This window comes from Macrobrachium nipponense, chromosome 42 (assembly GCF_015104395.2).
Source record: "Macrobrachium nipponense isolate FS-2020 chromosome 42, ASM1510439v2, whole genome shotgun sequence".
NCBI lineage: Eukaryota > Metazoa > Arthropoda > Malacostraca > Decapoda > Palaemonidae > Macrobrachium > Macrobrachium nipponense.
Window position 1 is genome coordinate 50,672,670 of NC_061103.1, and position 20,494 is coordinate 50,693,163.

Consider the following 20,494-nt stretch of genomic DNA (forward strand, 5'->3'; position numbering starts at 1 on the left):
GAAAACACGAGTGAGAGAAAAAGAAGTCCAGGAGGAGAAGGCTAGTTCCGAGGAACCAGTCAACTACTCAAAAGCTAGCCAAAGCTGATACGAAGAGCAAAGGCCAGGATGCAGGACTAGAAATTCGAACACTCTAGCGCCTAAACACCTAGACAAAGAGACATGCATGCATGAACTATATCTAAGGCATGGGCTGTGAATTCCCTAAAAGGACGTAATACGATGCAAAAACTTAAAAGCGAACTAAAGTAACACGTAACCTATAACCCATGGAAGGCTAAAATATAGGAAGACGTCCCAGTATGGAGGACTAGGACGCCTAACCAAGCATGAGGCGAGCCGATGGCCGCCATGCGTCAGACCAGGCGACCGTATTTGGACCTAAAAAATGGAAAATACAGGTTCCTGGCTGACAAAAACTAAATCCAAACCTTTTCAGGGTACTTAACTTAGCTGCGGCGATAGCGGCACGTTCCATGGTGATAATAAATCCTACGAAAGGGGGCACAACACAAGAGCAAAAGGAAGGCACGTGTTACCAGTTGAAGCTAACGAAAAAGGATAACCACTAGAGGCGCTGCAGTCCGCGTGGCGTGGGTAGTAGTAGTAGTAGCTGCCGTCTCCGCCTATGGATCGGCTCTCGCAGGTGGGGATTTTGATGTAGGAGAGTTCTAAATGGCAATAGGTTCGTGGTAGTGGTCTCACTCGCCCCTGTTTCCATACCGACACTCTTTTTTATTAGAGTGAGCGAGTCAGTTATACTGATATCCTCTTGAATTTGTTTTTTCTCTGGTATGTGTTAGATCATTTACCTTTGAAATAATGAACTTAAGGATTATTTCACACAGCGACACGAACTGAGCCCAGAAATGTGTATTTATGGGAAGGGAAATAAGTGTTGCCTATAGAAGTTCCTTTCAATCTATTGATATCGTAAGGAGTTATTCTCTCTCTCTCTCTCTCTCTCTCTCTCTCTCTCTCTCTCTCTCTCTCTCTCTCTCTCTCTCTCTCTCTCTCTCTCTCTGTTATTGGCTGTTTATATATTTCTAATGGTAAAATGTTTAAGATGACTTTGGAATGATATTAATTAATACCAATTCAATGGTATCTTTGATGTAGGATGATACTTTAAGTATACATTTGGTATTTGAACTTTCAAGATAGACAGATATGGGCATTTTTAGAGGGGAGTTCTAACTATTCGCGGGTTTTGCGCTATTTGCGGGGGTCCCTGGTACACATCCCCCGCGAATACGGGGGAACACTGTATACTGTTAAATTTAAACCTAGTTATAACTGAAGCTGACAAAACTGTTCAAGCTGCTAATGGCTATTATAGTGTGTCGGCAACAAGGATAAAAACTCTAGTAAACGTATGCCATCAAACTCAACCGTAGATAAAATTGAGATAAAATAGTTCTGATCAAAACTACTGGGCTTGAAAGAACACATTTTACTGTTGGTTTCATGCCGATATAAGAAAAATAACGTAAAGTTCGTATTTCAATGATATTAAGGAAAATTGCGAACAGAATCACGTCATTTTTTATTCAATAAACATGCTGTCAACGTAATCTGTTAACGGAAAAAAAAGTTCACAATCACAACGAGACATATTCAATTCATATTTCTACTTAAAAACACGTCGTACACTATAAGGAAAAATAACCTTGTCTCATATTCGTTTATGGCAACTAGAAGCAAGAAAATTTGCTCAGAATTACGTTAAATATGGCGAAACAAACTCGTGTTCGCCATCAACTGATTTAAAACCAAAACATTAGCCGCTCTGTGGAATACTAGCTTAGATTTGCCGTAGTATTTTATAATACAATAATATGAGAATACATCATCAATTATTGGATACAGTGAAGTAATGTATAACTTTTTAAAGATTTATGAAAAAGATGCATAAATAATAAAATAACACCATGCAATTTTTGGAACAGTGGCGAACAAGAACGAGCATGAAAAAACATCCTCTGACAATGTGGAGGGTAGTTAAGAAAACTGCCTTAATTTGTATCATATTTATGTACAAAAATAAAAATACCCTATACGTAATATATTTTCATACACATTTTAAACATAAGAGCATGAAAATTTATATAATCGACACATCGATGGCTAAATTTGCACTTTTTTCAACTCTATATTTTTGGAAGAGCAGCAGGCAGCTGCTTACAAGAATGTACATGAAAAACATCGTATTTGATAACGTGAAGGGCAGTTTCAAAAGCTGCCTTAGTATCATATTTCTGCGCAGAATTAAGGCACCGTTTGACTGGTCCAGGGCGCTGTTAACTGGTCTAGAATTTTGAAAGGTGTGCGGCTGCCGTAGGCTTTAAAATCGTTTAGCGTCGGCGGCCAGGAACGGAACCCCTGCCACTAACCGAGGGCCGCCTGTACCCGCTCCTCTCTCTTGGCGCCAGACATTCGTGAGAGAGCAGGTGTCGTTGTAGTGCTTGATAAAGTCATCAGGGTGCAGCATTGCTGTCCTCGATTCGTCTGACTGGTCACCTGGTTGGTCACCTGACTTTAGTACAGACGGACTGACTATGCACTTACTCCTTGTCCTTTACTACCGCAGATCGGCGGCATTATGGTAGGAGACTTTGAGTTCTTAGTATCTTAGACCTTGGGTTGAGTTTTTAACTGCCTATGATATATATTTCTTTGATTGTTTTATGTCCTATTCTGCCCGAAAGGGAAATTGTACTCAGATTTCCTCCTTCTTTTCAATGTGGTTAATCGGGCTAGATAAATTATATTAAGGTAATGTGTATTAATATGGAATGTTTATTATAAAATTAATATTAATAATACTTACATGTATAATTTATCTAGTCCCACCCATCCTACCCCACGATCTGCCTATCACAACTGATTTTCATGGGAAGGTTTTGTAACTGTCAACGGCAGTGTTTCCAAGTGGCGGACAGAATAGGAGGTAACAGGGTTGCCAATGTGGTAAATTTTGGTGCGGTTTTTGGGGATTTAGGGCTAGATAAATTAAACAGGTAAGTATTATTGATATTAATTTTATAATAAAATTTCCATGTCTGTACAGTATCACATTTCCAGGGCCTTAGCTGGACGTGAATAACTTCTTTTGAGAATCACCACCTACCTTACAACGATGAGTGACCTTGGTGTTGCAAAGCTGAAGTTGTCAAAAATTATTCGCCTTCATAATGATTTTCCTGCAATGATTAAAGAAGTAAGTATTGTTAATTATGGTATTTGTTATTTTATTTATGACTTGTAATTGCTCTGGCGGTGCTAGTTCTGTGTATTTTTTAAAGTTAGGTGGATGCTAGACCATTCAGCATTTGACTGGTAATTTTCTATTCATGCTGATCTGTACATTGAATGAAACTTATTATAAGTACTGAGATCTTGTATGTATGTGTTCTGTAAGCAAACTCATAACTAGAACTTTCTAGCAAATCCTGTTCAGTTAGGTAATGTCTTCTTTCAGCTTAGGCTAGCTATACTGTCCTGAATGTTACAGCGTTCAATGAGAGTATAGTGTCATCGGTTGAAAAATGCAAACGTCAGGCATTTTTATAGAGAAACCCTCACTACATAAAGGTTTTGTGATATGTTTTTTTGTCTTGACTACATTAGATACAAAGTTTAATTTATGGATAAAGCTAGAATAACATTGTGACTATAAATAACTTAACAAGTACTTAATTACATAGCTGTGAGTTTCTTAGCAAAGTCCAGCTAGCTTTGCAGCGAAGCCCCACCTACTGATTACGTTACGACACCTTTCCTTGAAGCTGATTGGTTGGAAATAGTTGTGAAAAGTTGGCTAATCTGTGGTTCTTTTCATCTTCATTTATTTTGCAGTGGTTGTTTTGCCCAACTAAAATATCTTGTGCTGATTATCAAAAAGAAATGTTACATTATCCCCTGAAATAAAATCACAATACACTTCTCCATAAAAAATAAAAAAAATATGAATGAAATCAAAACTGTTACTCGTTGCTTCAATGCTGTGCGTCATAAATGAGGTACACCTGAATGCAAATGTGACACGGATTGTCTGTGTTCAAATTGGTGCATTTAGATCGCTGGACAATGGTAATTAACATCTGATATTGTCAAACGTGTTCGCCATTCTAAATTTAAATACAAAAGACTTTCTCAGAGTTTTGCAGATGGTATTTCATATTGATTTCAGGAAATTTTACTACATTTTAGTAGTTTTAAAATAGATTTCACTGGAATCATTTACACATCGGAGGGATGACAGACAAGCAGTGATTGCACTCTACAAAACCAGGTTGTTCCGACACGTTATACAAACCATCGGTCCTTAACATAAGGAATCACTATCAGCGCCAGCTGGACCAGTCGTAAGATTTAATGACAAGGTAGTTCGGCAGTAACTGCTTGTCCGATGGTCGGGAGTCTTGCTCGACTGGATATAAACATTCCACTTTGCTTTCGACCGTCGTTGGGTGCAGATGTGTGTTTACCTCTCTGCCTGCCTTCTGTCGTGAGATAGCCTATGTGCTTTTCGGCTTTCAGCCTTATTCTTTGTGTATCAGTGTGTGTAAGTGTAAGTATTTCTTTTGTTTTTGTTTGTGGTATTGCAGAAGAACCATGCAATCCCACGATTAGGAGAAGCCCTTGCACCCCCCATCCAACTGGAAAGTGTCCTGGAGTGGGAGGCCGAAAGTGTGGGGCTTTCCGGTCAAGTTACTTGGTGGACCCTCATGCCCTGTGTACAAGGTGCCGAGGGCGTGAATGTTCTTGTGTTTTAACTTGTGATTGTTGTGTCTCTTGGTCGGAGGAGCAGTGGGAGCCGTACGAGAAGAAGAAGAAGCTGTGTAAAGCCGCCAAGGTGTCGTCGGGAAGCTCTCCCTCGACACCTCTGGTGATGGATACGTCGTCTTCTTTTTTCCCTCCTTGTCAGCTGCCGCATATGGCTCTCTCCCCCTTCGGGGGACATGTCTCTCTCTGCTTCTTTGCCTCTTCACTCGATCTGTCAAGGGCAGAGGTGGGAGGGAGACATCCCGACCTTGAGTTGTACTTGGGGTCTTCTGTCCGCTCAGGGGGGCTGGGATCTTTCTCTCGCTGAGCGAAAAGGAACCCCCCCCAATTAGCCCAATGGTTGCTTCCTCATGTGTGTCTGCCTCCGTGGTTGGGGACCTACAGCAGGTGTGGGGCTCGCTGAGTCTTCTGGGCACTCTTAGTATTCAGGGCTCCTACTTCATCTAGCTGCAGCCCCGGTTACTCATGGGGTGGAGATAAGAACAACTACAACAGTCTCAACCCTGGGTTACTCAGCTCCTCCTCACCTGGTATACACCCAGCACGTGACGATGGTCACCCCCACAGCTGCGATGCAGGCTCCATTGCCTTATGTACCCAAGAGGGAGTTTTTACCCCCTCCTCCAGGTTTTGCTGTCCTCGCTCCTCCGCCTGACTTCGAGTGCCCGAAGAGCTCGCCCCTAGATCGTCCAGCTGTTGCCGTCGCTGTGCCTGCTGCCCCTGTTCCTGCCTGTGGAAGTGCTGCCGCTTCTTCAGGTCCTCCCTGCCAAGTAGAGCTGGGCCCCGTTTCCACCACAGCCACCCCAGCTCCAGCCTGGATGGGAGACCTGTCAGCTGACCTGAGGAATTTGGTGAAGAAGTCCAGGAAGAAGAGGAGGGATGTGTTCGTCGTCTTCTTCGTCGTCTTCTGCTGCCTCTTCTCCTTCGACTTCCAAGGCCCCCCAGCTGAGGAAGAAGAAGGTGGCCTCGCCCCCCCCAATAAGTCTTGCACAGAGACTTCTAAGGGTCTGTCTCGCTCCAGTGAGACAGGTGGGTCTTCCGCTGGTCCTCCCGTTCCTCCGGGAATGGGGCCCATCTCTCCTTCCTTAGGGAAGAGGAAGACGGGGACCGCTGGTACCTCCACTCCCGGCTCCAGAGGTTCCACCTCTGGACCGGGAACCATCTCGGCCGCTTGCTCCCGAGTGTCACTGAGTGTACGGTCACCTGCTGGTGACCATGCAGCCAAGGTCCAGACGGCTGAGTACGCTCACCATCAGGACCCAGGCACGGAGTGGAAGGATGGTAAGAGTCACTCAGGTGAATCTCGCTAGACCGGCGATCACTTGCGCAGCAATCGTCCGGTACCCAGGGTTGACGTGACGGTCCCATCAGACTGTTCATGTGTCGAGGTTCCCCCGGTCACCAGGAACAGGTTCGGCAGCTTCTGGGACCGTGATGCGTCATGAGGACGGTGCCCGCTCTGACTGTGTTAGTAGATGCTACCAGTCACCCGACTGTCAATCCCATCAGTGTGATTGGATGGCCTGCACGGGTGGTAGCAGCTCCCCTGATGCTACTGTCCTCAGTCCAGCACTTCACCGCAGGGAGATCGTTGGTCCAGACCTGCAGCTCGATCACCACCGCAGGTTGGCGATCGCCTGCAGTCCTCCCAGTTTACTGGTTCTGCTGGTAGGCAAGGTAGGAGCTTCAGGTCTTCCTCACCTGTCCCTTCAACCTCCTTGGGCTACACCGGGAGGAGCGAGGTGAATTGGAGTGACCTTGAGGAGTGTGCTCCTTACGGTCCGGCCACGAGAGCTTAAGGGACAGATCATATGCTCAAGTGGTTAGAGGAGACCACGAGGGGTCTTGCAAGGTTCTTCCTCCTGAAGGAAGAGTGTCTTGGGAGGTGATCGTCCTGGATGGATCTGACGGTCCATCGCCTCAGGATGCGATCACCCCCAAGATACAGAGGTCCTTTGCAGAGATAATTGCGCTGATTTGTTAGCACAAAGACCTCGGGGAAGGATCGGTGGTTGCTCCCTCTGACCCTTCATCGAGGTTAGAGTCGTTTTCTTGGGTCTAAGAAGGAACCCAGAGCTACGGTGGGGCTACCCCGGTTTTCCTTAGCCGACAGAGTGCTGGACCAAGTGAACGCCCTTGTCTCCTGACAAGAGGCCTCACTCAGGGCCAGCAAGTTGGACAAGCTGCTGCCCCCTCCTCTGCCTCGTCAGCGGCGTTTCTACGTGCCTTCGACAGACCCGTTGCCAACCAAGCAGGTTGCGAGCTAACTCCGTTAGTGTCTTTTCAGCACCTGCTGTCAGAGAACCTCTGGTTCTTGCAGCAAGAGGCATCGGCCCTGGAGTCCACGGCCATGGCAGCTTTCCAGGCCGTCTCCTGGCTGGATCTGTGTTCCTCACAGTATCCAAAGTCGTAGCGTCCTTGGGAGCTATGTGTTCCTGGGGAAGACTTGGGCGTTCAGGAGACTGCCAGTCTGGAGGTAGGGCCATCTCCTACCTCACCCACCAGATGGCCAACCTGTGGGCCAACCTGGTTTTGAGGAGAAGGGACGCAGTCCTGACTCGCGTAAGCAGGCGGCCTCCGGTCACGAGGTAACATTGGGTCTGAGGAACGGACCGTTGCTGGGTTCCTCCTCTCTCTTCTCCAGAGAGATGGTGGATGGAAAAGTGTAGAGCTGAGGACAGCGATCGCTTAGTACACCAGGCAATTGCGAAGACTTCTGGGCAGTCTCGTTTAACTGCGGCTAAACCTCGGAGCTTCCTCTGCTCCCAAGACGTCATCATCGTCAAGGTGGGAAAGGGGCTAAGCAAAAGGGGAAGAGAGGGAAGCGCTAAGGATGGCATTCCCTCTCACCTGCTGCCAGAAGTGGGGGGGATGCCTGGTGAGCCACTGGGCAACTTGGCAGGACTACGGAGCTGAGACTTGGGTAGTGGATGCCCTTCGGGAGGGATATCTACTTCTCTTCGAGTCGAGGCCACCCCTCACCTCACCTGGTCCACCTTTAAACATACATCCCTGGTTCTGCCAGGGACGTAGCACTGACTCAAGAAGTGCAAACCATGCTGAGCAAAGGAGCTGTGGAAATCGTGGGAGATCAGTCACTGGGGTCCTACAGCCGACTTTTCCTGGTGGAGAAGTCTACAGGGGGCTGGAGACCGGTGATCGATCTCTCTCCCTTGAACTGATTCGTTCGCCAGACTCGGTTCATGATGGAAACAGCACGCTCAGTGCTCGATTCCATCAGGGAGAACGATTTCCTACTTGCAGTGGACCTGAAGGATGCGTATTTCCAAATACCCATCCATCAGTTCTCCAGGAAGTACTTCGCTTTATCCTCGACGGGACGGTGTACCAATTCAGGGCACTTTGTTTCAGTCTCTCAACCGCCCCGCAGGTGTTCACGCTAGTATTCACTCTGGTGTCGGCTTGGGCCCATTCGATCGGGATATGTCTGATGAGGTCTCTTGACGATTGGCTGGTCCAGGTGAGCTCTTGCTCACAGTTGCTACAGGACAGAGATTGCCTCCTCAACTTCTGCTGTGATCTTGGGATCGTGGTAAATTTCGATATGGTAGCAGCATGAGTCTTCCCTGCAGACTCGTGGATCAGCAGGTTCAGGGAAGCAGCTTGACGGTTCCTGTCACGACAGGAACAGTCATCTCAGCAGTGACAAGTCATGATCTGCAATCCTTTCTGGTTCCTCTCATGGAGGAAGTAAGGGAGGATCTGGCCTGGTGGATAGACGACAGGAACTTCTTAATGGAGTGCCGCTGCACACTCCCCCTCTGAAGATGCTTATGTTCCCAAATGCATCAACCAAGGGTTGGGGCGCACACCTGGAAGAAATGCTGGTTGCAGGAGTGTGGAACCATCATGACAGGCACCTTCACATCAACTTCCTGGAACTCATGGCAGCGTTTCTCGCTCTCCAAAAATTCCGGGAATGACTGATGGGACACTCGATGGTGTTGATAAGCAACAACACCATGGTAGTGGCATACATCAACAAACAAGAGGGGCTTAGTATCCCTCCCGTTACACCAGTTGACAATACAGGTGCACAAGTGGGCCGTAGCTTACTCGGTAGAGCTGTCAGCCAGATACATTGCAGGGAAGAGGAATGTAGTGGCAGACAAGCTCAGCCGATCAGAATCAGGTGATTGGGACAGAGTGGTCTTTTCACCCAGATGTGGCGGAAAGGCTGTTCGACCTGTGGGAGTGTCCAGTAGTGGATCTGTTTGCCACCCGGCACAACAGAAAACTTCAGGTTTGTTCATGCAACTTACCTGTCAGATATATATATAGCTGATAATTTCCGACGACCGACAGAATTTAAAACTTACGACACACGCAGTGGGAGTCAGGTGGTTAGTACCCATTCCCGCCGCTGGGAGGCGGGTATCAGGAACCATTCCCATTTTCTATTCATAATTTTTCTGTCGCCGGTGTTGTGAACATCTGTTTACAGCACCTCCGTCTGGATTTGGAAACTTTTTGCTACTTGAGTATCCCTTTTGGTTCTTTTTTGGATTAATTGACTTAGATCGGTGGCTAGGCACACGTTATTAGTGGATTGATTTGATTTTGGTTTGGACTTCTCTTGGATAATATGTCAGGGTCTAGTACAGCTAGCGCTAGATTTTGCTCTAGGACTGATTGTAGAGGTAGGCTACTGAAAGCTTCAGTAGACCCACATACGGTATGTAAGAGTTGCAGGGAGCATGAATGTGTGTATGAAAGCCGTTGCAAGGAGTGCGAAAGATTAACAGATTCTGAGTGGAAGGCGTATGATACCTATCTTAGGAAACTTGAAAAGGATAGGTTAAGGAGGTCTTCCTCCAGGAGTGTTTCAGGTGTGCAAGAAATTAATGTTTCTCCTGTTAACCCTCCTTCTGTTAATGCTCCTAACCCTGTAGTGTTGCCTCCGGGTCCTGAAGCAGTGTCAGTAGAGAGTAATACTTTGTCCTTAATTTTGGAGTCGATTCGTAATTTAGAATCGAAAGTGTTGGCTCTTGAGAGCAAAAGTGATGTGCAGAAGTGCAGTGATACCCCTTGTGTAGTGGAGGGTGCGTCAGATCGGCCTCGTTTCGCCTCTAGGCCTGGACCTCTGCTTGACTCCCAGGACCTGGGGAGGGAGCATGTCGAAAGCCGAAGGAGGGTTACAAGGAACCTCCACCGATCTGGCGTGCCTTCGGCAGTTACTGATGAAAATCCCGCCAGACTGCCAGGGAGCGTGCACGGGCACGTCTCCTCAAGGAGTGTTTTTCGTCATCGGAGGCTTCATCCCCACGTAAAGGGTGGAGTTCTCACGGTGCTTCCCGTCCGCTGAAAAGGACGGCGCGTGATATTGACGCTTTACGTCCTAGTTCTCCGAATTTGCGATCTTCCCCTGACAGTGCGTTCGCTGCTTTTCCGCCGCAGAAAAGGCGTAGAGAGTCTTCGGACTTGGATTCGGTTAGTTCGTGCGGAGCGATACAGTCGCTCTAGAGCTCGGGAGGAGGCCGTACCTGGGAGGAGGAGGAGGCGCCCCTCCCCTCCGCCGCTCCTGCTCACAGGATCAGTCCCTCCCCTGGAGCAGGAAGATTCGCCAACCAAGAGGATGATTCAGTCACTGCAGCAGCAACTTCAGGACGCTCTTGCTTCTAGAGAGTCTCTTCCGCATCGTAGAAAGGATGAGAAGCTTCCTGTGAAGAAGTCAAGACCTGCTCTTTCTCCTCGCTCGCCTCTCTCTTCGTTCGAGTCTCCCTCTAGAGTTCGTTCTGCTCCCCAGCAGCTCTTTAGAGGAGGTGAAAGGGAATTTCGTTTCTCGCTCTCAGGATGAGATATCTCCCGCTCGCAAGTCTTCGAATGTTCGCAAGCGAGTGGTGGACGCTGAGCGCGCTTCTGTGCAAGTGGAGCGCGCTTCCGTTGCCGCCAAACGCGCACCTGTTGTTGATAAACGTGCACCAGTGGGCGGCAGCCGCGCGCTGACTGACGCTCGGCGCGCACCAGTGGAAGCCAAGCGTGCACTAGTGGACGCTCTGGTGTGCAGTGGACGCCAGGCGTGTTTTAGTAGATGTCGAGCGCGCACCTGTCGGCGCCAAACATGTGGATTCGGACGCCAACGCGGCGCTGGTGGACACCAGTTCCTCACCATAACGCAAGTTCAAGGTGGATGAAGGTAACCCTTTCCTGTTTCGTCAATTTTCTTCAGAGTTTCCTCCTACTTCTCCAGTTTCTGAGGAAGGAGTTAGCGATAATTTAGTAGAAGCAGAGGAAGAACAGCAACCAGCTCCTGTCTCATTGGACTATAAAGTTTTGATGCGTCTTCTACAGTCGGAGTTTGGAGAAACTTTTCAACCGGAAGCCCCTCGTACTCCCCCTTCGCAATTTTCTTCTTTTAAAGCATCGAAGGCATCGGGGTTCGTTAAAATGAAGAAGTCGCTTTCCACGAAGCAAGCGTTCCGGAAAGTCCATGAGTGGATGGAGAAGAGGAAAGCGTCAGGAAAGTCCTCTTTGGCTTTACCGCCATCAAGACTCTGCGGTAAAGGAGGCATGTGGTATGAGACGGGAGAGGACGTAGGTGTTAAACTACCAGCCTCTGCTCAAGGTGATTTCGGGAGCATTGTGGACGCCTCCAGAAGAGCCCTTCTGTCTTCATCAAAAGTCACTTGGACCCATAACGAGTTCGACTTCCATCTAAAAGGCCTCTTCAGGACTTTAGAGGTCTTCAACTTTCTCGACTGGTGTCTTGGAGTTTTAGATGCCAGGTCAAGGAGTTCTGATACTATTAGTCTGGGGGAGCTGTCCAGTGTACTTTCTTGTATGGACAAGGCCGTCAGGGATGGTTCTGAGGAGTTGGCTACGCACTTTAGCTCGGGGATTCTCAAGAAGAGAGCACTCTTCTGTAACTTCACGGCCAAATCCGTCTCTCCAGCGCAAAAGGCGGACTTGCTTTTTCGCTCCGTTTTCAGACCATCTCTTCCCCCAGACTATGGTTAGGACATAGCATCAAGCCTTCAGGAGAAGGCAACGCAAGATCTTCTGGCTCAGTCTTCTAGAAGGCCAGCAGCTGCTTCATCTTCTGGGGTTTCGTTTACCAAGAAACCGAAGCCCTTTCGTGCTGGATCTTCCTCAAAAACAGCCTCCCGAGGAAGAGGCTCTTCCAGAGGAAAAACCCCTGCTCCGTCAAAGAGTAGGAAGTGATTTGGAAGTCCTTCAGACGCCGGTAGGAGCCAGGCTTCTTCGGTTCGCGAAAGCCTGGGAAGAGAGAGATGCCGACCCTTGGTCGCTAGATGTTGTGAGGAAAGGTTACAGGATCCCGTTCTTGAAGTCACCCCCGCTATCCTCAACACCAAAGGATTTGTCTCCCTCTTATCGAGGAGAGAAACAGAAAGTGCTTTCGATCTGCTGGAACAAATGATCGAGAAGCAAGCGGTGGAACAGGTCTTCGACCTGGAATCTCCAGGATTTTACAACCGTCTGTTCCTGGTGCCGAAACATTCGGGGGGGTGCGACCCGTCCTCGATGTCAGCAGCCTAAATCTCTTCGTTATAAAGAAGAAATTCAAGATGGAGATGCCTCAATCGGTGCTGTCAGCTTTGAGACCGGGGGATTGGATGGTCTCACTAGACCTCCAAGACGCGTATTTTCACGTCCCCATCCATCCCCAATCAAGGAAATACCTGCGATTTGTCCTGAAGGGGAAGGTATTCCAATTCAGGGCACTTTGCTTCGGTCTGACCACAGCGCCGAATTGGTTTTTCACGCCATTCTGGATGAAGAACGTGGCAAGGCTGCTTCATCTGGAGAATATAAGGATCTCTCTCTACCTAGACGACTGGCTTATTCGAGCTTCATCGCGGGACCGGTGTCTGGAGGACCTGCACACGACCATACGACGTTAGCGAAGTCCCTGGGGCTTCTGGTAAACCTCGAAAAGTCGCATTTGACTCCTTCTCAATCTTTAGTCTATCTGGGGATTCAGATGGACTCAGTGGCTTTTCGGGCTTTTCCGTCCCAGGGGCGACAACTTCAATGCTTGGAAAAAGTGGCGACCTTTCTGGGGAAGGAAACATGCTCGGTGAGGGAATGGATGAGTTTGCTGGGGACCATTTCCTCACTGGAGAAGTTTGTTTCTCTGGGAAGGCTGCACCTCAGACCTCTTCAATTCTTCCTAGCCAACAGTTGGAAGAACAAACAAGATCTGGAGGCGATCTTGTGTTTAACGAGAGAGGTGAAGGATCACCTAAGTTGGTGGTCAGATCCACGGAAGCTCGCAGAAGGGCTCTCCCTCAAACTTCGGAACCCCGACCTAGTGTTGTTTTCCGACGCGTCGTCCACGGGTTGGGGAGCAACACTAGGAGGAAAGAAGTGTCGGGCACCTGGAGAGGGGAACAGGTGTCCTGGCACATCAATCTGAAAGAGCTGTCAGCGATTTACCTGGCTCTCAGGTTCTTCCAGGAAGAAGTATCCGGCAAAGTCATTCAGATCAACTCGGACAACACCACAGCACTGGCATACCTAAGAAATCAAGGGGGAACTCACTCGCCTTCTCTGTTTGCCATCGCAAAGGAACTCCTTTTATGGGCGAAAGCGCAAGAAGTCACTATCCTGACAAGGTTCGTGTCAGGAGTACAAAATGTTCGAGCGGACCTTCTCAGTCGACGAGGACAGCTTTTGCCGACAGAGTGGACCCTTCACCAAGAGGTTTGCCAGTCGCTGTGGGACCTGTGGGGCTGTCCGCAGGTGGATGTCCTTCGCAACTTCCAGGACGAAAAGACTTCAACTCTATTGCTCCCCAGTTCTGGACCCGGGAGCAGTCGCAGTAGACGCCCTACTTTGGAGTTGGTCGGGTCTAGACATATACGCTTTTCCCCCGCTCAAGATCCTCGGGGAAGTGATGAGGAAGTTCGCGGCATCGGAAGGAACGAGGATGACACTCATCGCCCCCTTCTGGCCGGCAGCCGACTGGTTCACAGAGGTGATGTCCTTCCTGGTAGACTTTCCGAGGACTCTGCCCTTAAGGAAAGATCTACTCAGACAGCCCCACTTCGAGAGGTACCACAAAAACCTCCCCGCTCTGAGTCTGACTGCGTTCAGACTATCAAGAAGTTGGCCAGAGCGAGGGGTTTTTCAAGACCTGTGGCGAAGGCGATTGCCACCGCAAGGAGGCCCTCCTCAATCGCTCTGTACCAATCGAAGTGGGCTGTCTTCAGATCCTGGTGCAGGAAGAAGGGCATTTCCTCCACCACAACCTCTGTGAGCCAGATAGCTGACTTCCTTCTTTATCTGAGAGAGGAAGTGAAGTTGGCTGTTCCAACTATTAAAGGCTACAGGAGCGTGCTTTCTGTAGTCTTCAGGCACAGAGGACTCGATTTGACTAATAATAAAGACATTCATGATCTCATTAGATCGTTCGAGACTAAGAAGGTCATCCAGCCTAAAGTACCCTCGTGGAACTTGGATGTGGTGCTCAAATATTTGATGTCGAGTCACTTCGAACCGCTTCATTCAGTTTCTATCAGGAATCTGACGAAGAAAACGATCTTCCTAACCGCTCTGGCGACGGCGAAGAGGGTTAGCGAAATTCAGGCCATTAGCAAGCAGATTGGGTTTTCAGACAGTAGTGCGATTTGTTCGTTAAGTCCCACGTTCTTAGCAAAGAATGAGAATCCTTCCAACCCATGGCCGAGGACCTTTGAAATCAAAGGGTTGTCAGAAATAGTGGGAAATGAACGTGAGAGATTCCTGTGTCCTGTCAGGGCTCTAAAGTTCTATCTGCAGAGAACTAAAGCTTGCAGAGGTTCATCTGACAATTTGTGGTGTTCAGTGAGGAAGCCTGATCTCCCTATGTCGAAAAACGCACTGGGCGTTTCTTCATCAGAAATACGATTAAAGAAGCTCATGATAAGTGCAGTGATAGTGATTTGAAGCTTCTGAAAGTGAAAGCTCACGAGGTGAGAGCTATTGCTACTTCGGTAGCGTTTCACAAAAATATGGCGCTCAAAGATATTCTGAATGCCACATTTTGGAGAAGCAATTCGGTGTTCGCTTCACACTACCTGCGGGAGGTGAAAGTGACATACGAAAATTGCTTCTCCCTCGGACCATACATTGCTGCAGACACTGTTTTGGGGGCAGGAGGTAACACTCATCCTATCCTTTAGGGATTAGGGGGGGTTTTTAACTTGTGTTTTATGGTTGTGGGGTGACCGCCTGGGGCGGGTCTCCCTTCCATTAGCTTAGTTAAGTGGGATACCTTTGGTAAACTAAGCCAGGTGGTGGTATTTTTGTCTCGTTGCCCTCATTAGTATGGTCCATGGTCTAGTCACGTCGTGGTCTCGCCCCTGTTGACAGATCATCTGGAGTGCACCAGCTTCATAGGTCTCTACCTTGCTGGCAACTCTAGTAGCACAAGCAGACTTACGTGGCAGTAATCACGAAGCCAGCTATGCTAACAGGTAAGGAACCAAGATATCAAATATCTGCATATATGTGTTTCCTAAATCCTCTATTCTGTCTCTCCCACCACCAAAGGTGGGATTCAGCTATATATATATCTGACAGGTAAGTTGCATGAACAAAATGATATTGTAATGATACAATTAAGTTTGTTCATACTTACCTGGCAGATATATATAATTAATTACCCGCCCACCTCCCCTCAGGAGACAGTGGAAATAAAAATTATGAATAGAAAATGGGAATGGTTCCTGATACCCGCCTCCCAGCGGCGGGAATGGGTACTAACCACCTGACTCCCACTGCGTGTGTCGTAAGTTTTAAATTCTGTCGGTCGTCGGAAATTATCAGCTATATATATATCTGCCAGGTAAGTATGAACAAACTTAATTGTATCATTACAATATCATTTTTCTTCTCAGTAGTGCCGGACCCATGGGCAGCTGCAGAGGATGTGTTCTAACATCAGTGGGACAACCTCGTAGTTTATACTTTTCCCCTGTTCTGCCTGATTCGGAAGGTGATCAGCAGGGTGCTGGTCACCAGCAATCTTCAGATGATTCTGGTGGTATCCAGACCTGCTGGCTCTTCTTTCAGAGGCACCGCAAGAGATTCCCCCATAGTACAACCTGCTGTGTCAACCGCATGTGGAACAATACCACCAGGCAGTACATTTCCTGTGTCTTTACGGCTGGCGGATATCCGCCGTCTCTTGCGAGCGAGAAGCTTTTCTCACTGAGCATCAACAGAGATGGGTGGATACCTCAGAGAGTCCTCTTCAGCATTATACCAGGGAAAGTGGTCTGTCTTCTTGTGGTTGGTGTCATAGACAGGGTCTCTCTCCACTCAGAGCCACTCTTCAGCAGGTAACGGATTTCCTGATCTTCCTTTGCCAAGAGAAGCTCCTCTCGTTCTCAGCAGCCAAAGGATACAGAGTTGCCCTGGCCCTAGTCCTTAAGCTGTGAAGAGTTGATATTTCCTCCTCCATGGAAATATCTCCCCTGATGAGGAGCTTTGAGAGGTCTGGCCCACCCAGGGAACTCAGGCCCCCTGGGTGGGATGTGACTCTTGTCTTCAGGAGTTTGACTCGCAGACCTTATGAGCCTCTCCGGGAGCCGTCAGACAGGGATCTGATCTACAAGACTGTCTTTCTGCTGGCCCTGGCATCGGCGAAGAGAGTAGGAGAACTTCATGGTCTTTCCTTTAATGTCAAACACTCGAGGGGATGGGGATCAGTTATGCTTGATTTCGTCCCACATTTCGTAACGAAGACTCAGAACCCTTTGGTCCCTGACAGCAGGTTCGATTCCTTCACAATCCTCTCCCTAGAAGACTATTGGTAATGATATGGAAGAAATGCTACTTTGTCCTGTTAGAGTGCTACGACGCTATCTGAAGAAACCTCGACACCTCATGCCTGAGTGTCGACACCTCTTCGTTAGCACCTGGGTGACCAAGAAAGAAGTGTCCAAGAACACGGTTTCTTTCTGGCTTCGTGAGGTAATCAGGAAAGCGTATGACTCCGAGAGGAGTGCCGACATCAGGACCTTTTGTTCGAGAGCCCACGAAGTTAGAGGTATTGGTATAACCCTTGCATTCCGCAAGAACTTGTCAGTTGTGCAGGTGCTGAAGGCAGGGGTGTGGTCCAACCAGACCACCTTCACCTCCTCCTACCTTTGGGATATTGCCCATAGGTCCTTGGACACTTTTTTTTCTTGGGATCCATAGTGGCTGCTCAATAAGTTGTGTAGCTTACCCAGCTCCTTTAACAGGACAAGGTTGCATCTCGTCCTCGTGATATCGCATGAATGGAGAATGAATTGGTCCAGAGGTCTGGCTGCTGATCCTGCAGACCTCACTCCGATCAGTTGGTCAGAGGCTAGGTTCACCCCCCCCCCCCCCCCCCCCCTTTGCTCTTGCGACCAGGGAAGGAACCCAGGTTGGGCGAACACCAGTCTGTTCACAAGACTCAGATTCCTCCCACCAATCAGTGAGTCTTCCGTATGTAAAGGACCGATGGTTTGTATAACGTGTTGGAACAAATCACAAACCTGAGGTCCTTTACATACATGCCCACCTCATGCCACTTCTCACTCTGTTCCTGGGCCTAAAGCAAAGTGTAATTTTACATCCAGTCGGGGGGGACTCCTGATCATCAGACAAGCAGTTATTGCCTAACTACCTTGTTATTGAATCTTACGACAGGTCCAGCTGGCACTGAAAGTAATACCTTATGTAAAGGACCTCAGGTTTGTATAGTTAGGGAAAATACAATTTACTTTCAAAAATTGTGATTTTTACTTCTGCATGCCCATGCTGTCATCAACCACAGTTACTGGGAGTGGGCCTAGCCTTTTACTAAAAGTCAGACTGCAAGCTGTCCCTTAACACCTTTTACGACACGCAGGATCTACGGTGGTAGTATTCTTATACCCCTAACTCAGGATCATTTAGAATAACAAGTTTTTGATACCACAGACACAAAAACATGTTTTGAGGTAGAAAAACAAATTTTTGGTAGCTGCTGCGAGTTCTCAACCCCACCTACTTTTCCTGATAAAATGGTATGGAAATGGATAAACATTTTTCTTGCACAGACCTGGCATATAACCGGGAATATAGCCTACCTAGGTGCTGATTTCACATCTGTGCGAGTAGTACAGAAAAAGAAATTGAGAAATAAAGACTAAGATATGAAAGAGAAATAAAAAATCAAATTTTAAACTATGCTATAAAAGAGAGATAGTAAACTAAAGAAATAATACAAATAACAATCATTGAAGTGAGATTCATGTTAGCCTTGTCAACAAAAAGCATACGCACCACATTGCAATTTCTGAAGTTGTGATGATTCAGTGACAGGATTAGGAAGATCATTCCTCAGTTTTGTCACAAAAACAATAATACATAAAAAAATGTGGTACTGAGCAGCACAAAAGATAAGGCAAGACAAGTCTGTTAAGATGGTGTCTTCAGAATGCACAGTTAGCTGATTTGCAGTTTTTATTTTGTAGAGTTGAATTTGTAGTACATTGTTATTGGTGGTGACGTGTTTATTGTGTAGTGAAACTTGTAGTATTCAGTGTCCTTTGGATATGATGATAGTTAATAGTAGTTGAAAGAATGAAAATAGTTCAAAGAATTTATTCATCTGTTTGGAATGAACTTTGGTTTTAGAGATATGTAAAACTTGTTTATTTAGAAAATTGCTGTCATGTATGTATATGTGTATACGTATATATATTCTTCAACAGGTGGCTTGTGATATAACCGGTAAAGTAGTCTTTGAGCAGATAGAGAAGGAGGCGCGTGCTCTTGATGTAGAGGTGCCAGTAGCAGCGAAAAGTATAGTTTCCTCCCAAGTGAAACGGATATCTGAACTTTCCAGGAAAGAAATTAGTATTGAAAGGTAACAATTGGTGATTCTTGTTAGCAGGAAAGAGGCAAGTTATTTCATGGTCATTACAGGCAGTCCCTGGTTATCAGTGATCCGGTTTTGTGTCACCATAAGATTGGCGATTTATGGCGCCATAATGGGCCAAGTTCCGGTTATTGGCACCATAAGGGTTCTTAGGGTGTGCCATAAGGGTGCTTATGGTGCCAATAACTAGTTATCAGTGCCATAAGTGCCATTATGGCGCCATAAATCAGAGTTTCAGTTAATGGCGGTTTTCACTTATCGGCACACTTCCGGGAACAGAATCCCCGCTGATATCTGGGGACTGCCTGTAATCTGTATACTATTCATAATGCCATTGAGGAACTGTGGAGAAATGTGTCATGTGGTTGGAAAATGGACCCAGATCTAAACAGTTAAGATGAATTTAACATGTTAAGAGAAAAGGTGAGGACAAAACCATAGAGAGCTTAGATATGGTAGCAGAGCAAAGAAAATCTTGGAGAAGTGGCACAGAGGAAGACTTGGACCAGATGGAAATTCAGGCAGAAAATTCACATGACAAATTAGTAAACTCATTTCTTCACAAGACTTGCCATGGGAACACTTTTAAAACTATAAAAAAACTAACAGTGATTATGATAAGATTGTGATTGGTAGAAATCACAGATGCAAAAATGACTGTAACCCATTTATCCTCCATGCCCACTAATTCCTTGGCTGACCAGAACAAAAGATTGTTCCGACACGTTATACAAACCATCGGTCCGTTACATAAGGAATTATTGTTCAGCGCCAGCTGGACCGGTCGTAAGATTTACAACAAGGTAGTTTGGCAGTAACTGCTTGTCCGATGGTTGGGAGTCCTGCCCGACTGGAGGTAAACATATCACTTTGCTTTCGACCGCCGTCGGGTGAAGACGTGTGCTTGCCTCTCTGCCCGCCTCTGTTGTGAGATTACCAAAGCTGATTACCTCATTTCAACCTGTTTGTGTTAGAATACTATAGTGTGGAAGTGAATGTAAGTACTCTGTATTAATTTTGTTTTTATTATTTGTAGAAGGGCATCGCTGATAGAACATGCAGTCCCATGAATTGGAGAAGCCTCCTCGCCCCATTCCAACTGGAGAGTGTGGCCTGGAGGGGGAGGCCATAAGATCCAGCAGTGCTGTCGACCCTCATCCTTTATGAACTAGGTGCTGAGGGCGTGAATGCTCTTGGTCCATCACTTGTGATGTTTGTGTCTCCTGGTTGGAGGAGTAGTGGGAGGTGTACGAGAAGAGGAAGAAGCCTTGTAGAGCCGCCAAGGTGTCGTTGGAAAGCTCTCCCTCGACACCTCTGGTGACCGACACGTCGTCGTCTTTTCTCCTCCTTGTCAACTCCCGCGTATGGCTCTCTCCCCTTTGGGGGATGTGTCCTCTCCACCTCTTTGCTTGATTTGTTGAGTGCAGAGGAAGGAGGGCGACACCCCGACCTGGAGTTGTACTTGGGGTCTTCTGTCAGCTTAGGGTGGGATCATTCCCCCTGTGAGCGAACAGGAACCCCCCCCTTAACTCGACTGTTGCTTCCTCAGGTGTGTCTGCCTCCGTGGGTGGAGATCTTCAGCAGGTGTGATGATCTCTGAGTCTTCTGGGCACTCCGAGTATTCAAGGGCTGATTCATCATCTGGCTGCAGCCCCGGTCACTCACAGGGTGGAGACGAGGACGACTATGACCGTCTCTCCACACCAGGTTATGCTGCTCCACCACGCCTGGTGTACACTCAGCACGTGACTACGGTCACCCCTTCGGCCGTGGTACAAGCTCCACAGACATATGTGCCCCGGAGGGAGATGGTCCCTCTTCCACCTGGTTTTGCTGTCCTCGCCC

At 47.5% G+C, this 20,494-nt stretch overlaps 1 protein-coding gene and 1 pseudogene across 1 annotated transcript in view; one reads left to right on the forward strand and one right to left on the reverse strand.

Annotated features, from left to right (window-relative positions):
• The window catches only part of LOC135213378 (uncharacterized), an 80,423-nt pseudogene extending 77,822 nt beyond the window's left edge, over nucleotides 1–2,601 (reverse strand).
• A 481-nt stretch (nucleotides 2,602–3,082) lies between these two features.
• Nucleotides 3,083–20,494, forward strand: part of LOC135213204 (uncharacterized) — a 46,203-nt gene continuing 28,791 nt past the window's right edge. The window contains exons 1-2 of the mRNA XM_064247179.1: nucleotides 3,083–3,220; nucleotides 18,483–18,637. Coding sequence (XP_064103249.1) covers nucleotides 3,140–3,220; nucleotides 18,483–18,637 — 236 coding nt within the window. The 5' untranslated portion in view covers nucleotides 3,083–3,139. The remainder of the gene's footprint in view (nucleotides 3,221–18,482; nucleotides 18,638–20,494) is intronic.